At 38.9% G+C, this 7,418-nt stretch overlaps 1 protein-coding gene across 1 annotated transcript in view; it reads left to right on the forward strand.

The window, feature by feature from the left end:
* The first annotated feature begins 4,552 nt into the window (after positions 1–4,552).
* Positions 4,553–7,418, forward strand: part of LOC146453863 (uncharacterized) — a 3,370-nt gene continuing 504 nt past the window's right edge. The window contains exons 1-3 of the mRNA XM_085096106.1: positions 4,553–4,856; positions 5,884–6,037; positions 7,239–7,418. The exon at positions 7,239–7,418 is cut by the window's right edge and continues 504 nt beyond it. Of these exons, the coding sequence (XP_084952232.1) occupies positions 4,661–4,856; positions 5,884–6,037; positions 7,239–7,418 (530 nt within the window). The 5' untranslated portion in view covers positions 4,553–4,660. The remainder of the gene's footprint in view (positions 4,857–5,883; positions 6,038–7,238) is intronic.

The following is a 7,418-nucleotide window of genomic DNA, read 5'->3' on the forward strand; positions in this document are numbered from 1 at the left end:
GGTCATGGGTAAAGATTGAAGAAACTCTTCCCATATTTTGTCCTCTTAATGTTGATTCTCTTACAAAGCTGCCTTTGTGACCACACCCAATTATACAGTTTTGAGGGCGGCAAACAAAGACGTGCGATTTCCAATTTTAAACTTCAAACTATTTTTACTATCGGAGTTATTCCGTATATGTTTTTTCGGCTTCGGAAAGCTAAACCCCAAATCCTGGTATCACGAAATCTGGAGAGCAAGAATTTCTAGCATGTTATTCTAGCGGGTCTCTTTGTCTATATGCAGTGACTTTAATAGAATCAGTTCAAGTTCCTCAGATATTTGCCGCTTTCCTGTTCATTCTTAATTGAAATGCTCAAAATATGTAGGAAAATCCTTTGTTTTTGTGACCTTTGGACGGGATGCTAAAATCGCAGAGCAAACTATCACAACATATTGACATCTGACGAGAGAATATTTTGACAAAAAATTGGCATCTTGTAAACTTTGATAAATGGAATATAAGGAAAATGAAAATTCGACCCCCTTGCGCTGGGAAACATACGTCTTTGCCAACGCAACTCTATACCATATGGTTTAAAAATACGTTTAGCCTTTCCGCAAGCTTTTTAATTTAATGTAAAAAAAAAAAAACAAAAAACAATAGAAAATTAAAAAAAGATTAATAACCTCAATTTTATTAACAGAATGACAACCTCGATGTATATTCGATAAGAGAACGAGGTTATTTTGGTGGAAATTTGTTAACATGGTTTCTTTGCGAAGTCAGATACGTGCGGGAAGGTGTTTGGAAGTTTCCAGTCAACTGAGAGTTGCGCAAAATTCCATTGTATTGAAACTCAGCTGGAGCATGGCCATGGAGAAGCAACAACGCGGGAGACACGTCTACAGAAAAATGTGGTATAATGGAGTAAAAATGCACGCAATAACTGCGTCACTCCGGCCAGGAAATCCTGGCTAGCCAATGTTTGTGCACGTTCTGCTTGCAGCATATTTCACACTGACAACTAAACTTGTTTGTCTCACCCATCAGTGTTTTATAAAAAGTTAATGATCGGCATGAATCGTCCGAAAATTATAGCACCCAACAGTTCATTTCCATGAAATAGCTGTTCGGAGGCCCTAGTCACCTCACAAATACCCGTGATGAAAAACTGGCATTCTCTTTGGTAATTTGTCACCTCAAACTTTCGTAGACCCGGAAAAATAATTCCTTTTGTTTGCGAAGGTACAACATCCTGTTTTAATAGAGCGAAATAAGGGCATCTAAAATATTCCAAAGCCATTGAACTGCAGCTGGGAAATTCTAGGAATAAGATTTCGTTCCCGAAAACCTTCTGCGACTTTTAGTCCAGCTAAACTGAACATCGGAACATATCAAACTGTGTTAACCTACAGATACTTTTGAAAAGGCATGAAACTATCTCTACATTTGAAGTATTTTTGTATAAATGTGCTCGTGTGTGCCCCTGTTTATTGTCCAGAATATGTCACTAGTCTCAACATTCGTGGGGTTTATATTTCCAGGTAATCTCTCTGTCTCTCTGGCAGTGATCATGAGTTGTATGTTCTAACACTTCTACTGTTACAACACTTTTGACTTCTGGCCTTTCAACTGAATAGTCTCAGTAGATAATACATTAACCACCGGGAAAAACTTCTCAAACATTTTTTTAATTTTAACATTGTACTTGTAGAATTCATTATGGCTGAAGTTAGAAATACCTTGTATGAGATAAAAAGAGCACCACAGGAAAGTACTGCTCAGTATTATAAGTCAGTTTCAATTATTTGGTCACACTTCAGGATTTTATCCAAGACTGAGGTCCAAGACGAAGAGCCAACTCCTACAGCACGATAAACAGCACACCGAACCGAGAAGTCTTGCTCAATAGCTTTCATTTTTACGGTCACATTTAAGGGTTTCATCCACAAAAATAACAATTGAACCAGACGAAAGATCTGCTCAGTAGCTTTTATTTAAAAATGGTCACACTTTAGGATTTCATCCATAGAATCAAAGTTAGAACTACCTTGTACAACATAACAAACAGCACCACAGGAAAATATTGCTAAATACCTTTTATTTGAATGATCATTCATTACTGGATTTCATCCAATAATAAACATGTAAAAGTTAAAACCACCTTCTACAGCATTAATGTGAAAGAAGAAAAGTTCAGCTCAGTAGCTGTCATTGGAATGGTGACATTTATGGTAAGGATTTCAAAACTGACAGTCAAAACGTGAACCGTGTACATGTTCGCAGCGTAATAAACAGCACCAGAGGAAACTACTGCTCGGAAGCTTTCATTTAATTTTGAAAAGTCACGCTAAAGGATTTCATCCAAGAACTCAAAGTTAAAACTTTCTGCACATCATCTGAATGTTCGCACTTTGAGATTTCATTCAAGAACTTCAAAGTTAAAGCCACTTTGTACAGCATCACTTTAAAAAGCATCAGAGAAAAGTTCAAAGTTCAGCTCAGTGTCGTTTGAATTTTCCGAATCTCCAACCGTGTTCAGCAGCATAATGAAGTGTACCACAGAAATATAGTTGACAAATGACTGCTTTTATTTCAAAGGCAACGATATACCAAAAATTGTTCCCAACAGATTACCGGAAAGAGCAAGATTGGTGCTCAAAGTGGACGAGTTCGCGCGAATCGCTTCTGTTTAGACAACACATCGACTCATCAGTCATATCCTACAGAGCGCCAAGAAGTAGTTACAGTGCCCTCTCTCGAGAGATAATTTTTCTACAATTTCCATTCATTGAGATAATTGCAAACTTCACAGACGCTACGATATGTCTGGATAAAATGTCACTTTACATCTGGCAGCATTGGATCAATAGGAGGGTAGGAGGGACCCGGAAGGAAGGACTGAGGAATTTCGTTTTACGAAGATAAGTAAATCACGAGCCCACGAGAGCAGACCCACCATTTACAATTTAGAAACGCTGGTTCTCGAGGAAAGGGGAAAACCGGAGTACCCGGAGAAAAACATCTCGGAGCAAGGATGAGAACCAACAACAAACTCAACCCACATATGACGCCGACTAGCGCGCGACTCCAGGAATTCCTGAGGAAGCGAGTTTTCAAGCGGGCCACATTGGTGAGGGACGAGTGCTCTCACCACTGCGCTATCCCTGCTTCCCAACCGAAATGATTGCTTTATAGTTGGGAAACCCACTTTCGCTTTTTTTTTTCTTAAAGTAAATCAGCTTTAGACTGAAAACATACATAAGCAGGGTAATGGGCTCCTGACATAAGAAAAAGACAACAAAACAAACTTTGTAAGCTTATACAGATAACCGAACGAAACTCGTTAAATCTTATCCTCTTTAAAAGTGAATACACCGGTAAACTAGATCAAAGCAAAAAGCGTCAAAAACACACTTAGGTAACTTCCACTTGTTCAACCGACAAAGACCTATAAGAAGTTCTCAGAACACACCGCTTAGAAAGGCAAAGCTTCTTAGCCAAAACCAGTGCAAGAAGCTTTACGGGTATCGAGGCAAGTGCCGCGAATGGCAGGTACGCTGCAAACGAAATTAGTAATTAAACGGGCTACTTGCTTTAAAATTTAATAATAATAATGTTGCCAGTTTCATTTGACATCATGAACAACTGCGCTAAGATATACACATTCTAAAAACTCACTTTATGCCGCGATAAAACAAAGGCGGCGTACGCGAGATAAATGCCTCATTGGCCGGTGTTATGTAATCAGAGTAAGCTTACGTCTATTTAAACAAATTCCAGTTATCCCCTGTGCGTGGGCATTGTCATTTACTGGTGTAAAAATATCGCTTTACACAACGAGAAGATTTATTTATTCTGTAGGGTGGAATGGGTGGATTCGAGATAGAACTGAATAGGAACAAAAATAGTAAGGAAAGCCTTAGTTATTCTTTCCGTAGATAATGAATCTGGCAATGAGATGCCGAGTGATTTTAAGACTGAGCTGTGCTGCCTAGTGAAGGATCTCTTTCGTCCAGCCTTGATACCGGAGTATTTCAAGCTGCTAGTTATCTAAGAACATTTAACAACATTTGAGTAAAACTGTTTTCAGTAAAGAGAATCAGTTAATCGTCGAATGTGCTGGCGTGTTACAAGTTAGCCAGTTATAACTAGTGATCAACGACGAATGTTTTTTCAGCGCATAAATGTAACCCTGATTCTATAAGGTTGAAATAACTTGAGATGGATGCATTGTATAAACCACACATGTAGCAAACGGGTCGAGCAATCACTTAGAGAGAAAGGAAGACGTTTGCGGTTTGAATTGTTTACATATGTATTAAAGGTCTTGCATCGCTGACCGTCTCAAACATGCCGAAGTCGACACCGGCTTAATTATTAGGACCTACAGCATGATGAGGGAAGCGCAGATTATCCTTATTCAGCTCATTAACCCATCTCTCCCACTCAGTCTTCAAGCGCTATTTATAAAGTCCCAATTTTAGCCAAAATTCTTAATTTCCTCGCTAATTGCATTCTTTGTCAGATTAAAGGCTCTTTCCAGTACATCGACGAAATGTCTTTAAATTTACGACCTTGACGCTCGCTGCATTAATAGCATTCCAACTACAACAAATTAGTCCCCGTCAGGCATTCGCCCAAGCCGTTCGTCTTAACACTGCTCGTTTTTGCAAAATGAAGAACTTCGAACTGGTGATTATTCTCGTCATGAAAGCCTTTTTTGTTTCCCCATCTGGCGTTCATGCAGAAAGGGGTTCTTGCTCGGCCGTGATAAAGCAAGATTTTTTGAATGGGTTCAACAACGTAATGATAGCTCAACGGTTCACCTTCATAAACGATTTCAAGAAGTTGTGTCGCAATTTTCAAAAAGGTATGAATGAATGTTAACCAGTTTCCCGTTATTTTAACAACAGGTGTCACAATTTCATGTTACAAACATGACATTTTTTGCGGATCGATTGGCGATAACAGGGACTTGCGGTCCAGTTAGCGTGATCTAAAAGGTGTTTTGGTGATTTAATTTGGTGTTTGTGCAATTCACAGAATGCGTAAAAATAGAATTCGTGAAGTGAATTTTAATCTGGTGGTTTCTAAAATTGATGGAGGCAAATTTGTAAGGAAAGTATTTTTGAGATTTTTGTTGCTCGCCAATACGAAGACAGCAAGGATAACTAAATTTGTAAAAGTTTTGGGTCTAATGAAGTTCGCGTATTGTGCATGTTTGTTTTATTTATTGCTGTGAGTTATTTCGCATTGTTATTGCATTTGCAATTTTTGTTAACCCATTAGTCAAGTTATACTCTCTCCTTTCCTGCAACTGTATTTTTTTGTATTTTTAAGAATTTCATCACCACCTCCCTCCCCCCCCCCCAAAAAAAAAGAAAAGAAACTTAACATAAAACAGTAAAATATTTTTAAGAGGCTAATAACCTTGTGGTATAGCTCTCAAGATTTCCTTTTCGTTTTTCTGAAATTCCAGGAATGAATGCTATTTTAATTGTCCTTGGACTCATAATGGAGGTCAGATTTCTCGCGGAAAGTTTCAGAGGGTAGTATTAATTCTTGAAGTCTGACATTGACTGATTTTTTTTCCAAACTATGGAGAATTTATTGTCGAAAATCTAACCAGTCGTACTTATTCATCCATTAGAAATGACTTTTGCGATAAAAGAGGAACTAAATTTCCAAAATTCAAACATTTCCTGTTTTGATTTAAGAAACAATTTGTTACCAAATAATATTATCCGGAATGAAGTTTAATTCTTTTCTCTGCCTTCTTTTTTGTAGCAAGTACTTTGTATTTTATATTTCCATTTATAGTTAAAAGAACTTTGGACTCTTTTGAAATGCAAATAAAGCTTATTGGTGTTGTTTTTTCTCGTTTTAATCCCCTGCAGACCGATGGCTCAATTTGACGGAAGGGGTTGTTTGCTTTGGCGCGCGTGACAACAAGTTTGCGTCTGTCGTGTCACCCTATGAGGGCTTTCTGACGTCTCTCAAGTTGGTCCACGTGACCGGACAAGTGACGTGTGACAGGAGCGCGCCTCAGTATAATAGAGACTTTAAGCATCGACGACGGGAACGGCAACGGCGACGGAGAAACCGAGGAAAGACTGAGGAGAGGACGCGGTTGCGTCGCGAAATTGGAAGCAGTTAAGCAGGCGCAATACGACGACAACTTCCCTCGAAGAGGATTAAATAGGATGGGTGCTTTCCATTCACCACAAATTTTCGATTTGAATTTTCGGAAATTTCGGTCTCGAATGGAACGGGCTTATTCTCGGTCGGTTTCCACTTTTCGGGAACAGCTGAAAAGGTTGTCCTAAATTTTCGAAAATCTTTTCCGGTAAAGATGCTGTTCCATTCGATTCCCACCCGAAATTTTCGAAAATTTCGTCGAATTGAAAGCACCTATCAAGTCTTCGTTAAAAGAAGTCAGAAATCGATTTTAATAACGAAATAACCGATGAAGAATTTTTACTGCTGTTAACGAGAACGTGTTTGTCGGAGTTGCAGTTTTCCGATGTAAACAATTCAGACCATTTGATATATTGTTAGGTCGTAATAAAAATCACCGATATAACTAGAAATAGCAACTAGATTAACATTAATTACTTCAAATGTTCTGCATCGAAGGCTGGGATTTCAAGAAACGCTTTAGCAGTGCGAGCACGCGTGAGAATTTCGTTATCTTTACATCTAAAAATTTGAACTGAAAACTACGATATGACACAGTGGTTTGTGGTTTAGATGCTATTTTTGAGCAACATAGACTGTTTATTTTTCTCCAGCTTAAACGTAAATTAAAAGTTCTAGACGTGTGTCTTGTTTTGAATAAGAAAAAGTAATGTTACACTGATGTTAGAGAGAAACATCGATAATTAGTGTCAGACTCGCAAGTCATTTCTAATTTTGCAGGCATCGTCACTAGCTTTCTGTTTTGAAACAGCCGACTGATGGAGTTATTATAGTTTCGGAAAAAATAAAACAAAAACTCAACGCGTACTTTTCCTACGGTATCCTTAAGTGCCAAGCGATATTAAAAATATCATTTTTTTCGGGGCGAAACGGAGGTAAAATATGTGAAATGTTACTCACGTTTTCGGGCAACGCCAAACGAAGCTTTCTCACGTCGGGCCCCGGAGCAGAACGTCTAGATATTTCCCGCCAGACATGCGCAATGTGTCATTTGGGTTTTCCCTCACAATCTCACGTCGCCGTTGCCGTTCCCGTCGTCGATGCTTAAAGTCTCTAATAGCAAATGGGGCTGCTCTCGAAGACACCCAACTCTCGGCAAAACGCCCTTTAACGTTGTCTTAACAGCGGGCCAACACAATGGAATCCTTTACCCGAGTGCGCTCTTTGTGAAAGATAAAAAAGAAGCACTGTGGTATGACATACCGGACGTGGATACGGACTCACCGGAACTCGT

The sequence above is a fragment of the Pavona decussata genome, unplaced genomic scaffold (assembly GCF_977016875.1).
Source record: "Pavona decussata unplaced genomic scaffold, jaPavDecu1.1 SCAFFOLD_322, whole genome shotgun sequence".
NCBI lineage: Eukaryota > Metazoa > Cnidaria > Anthozoa > Scleractinia > Agariciidae > Pavona > Pavona decussata.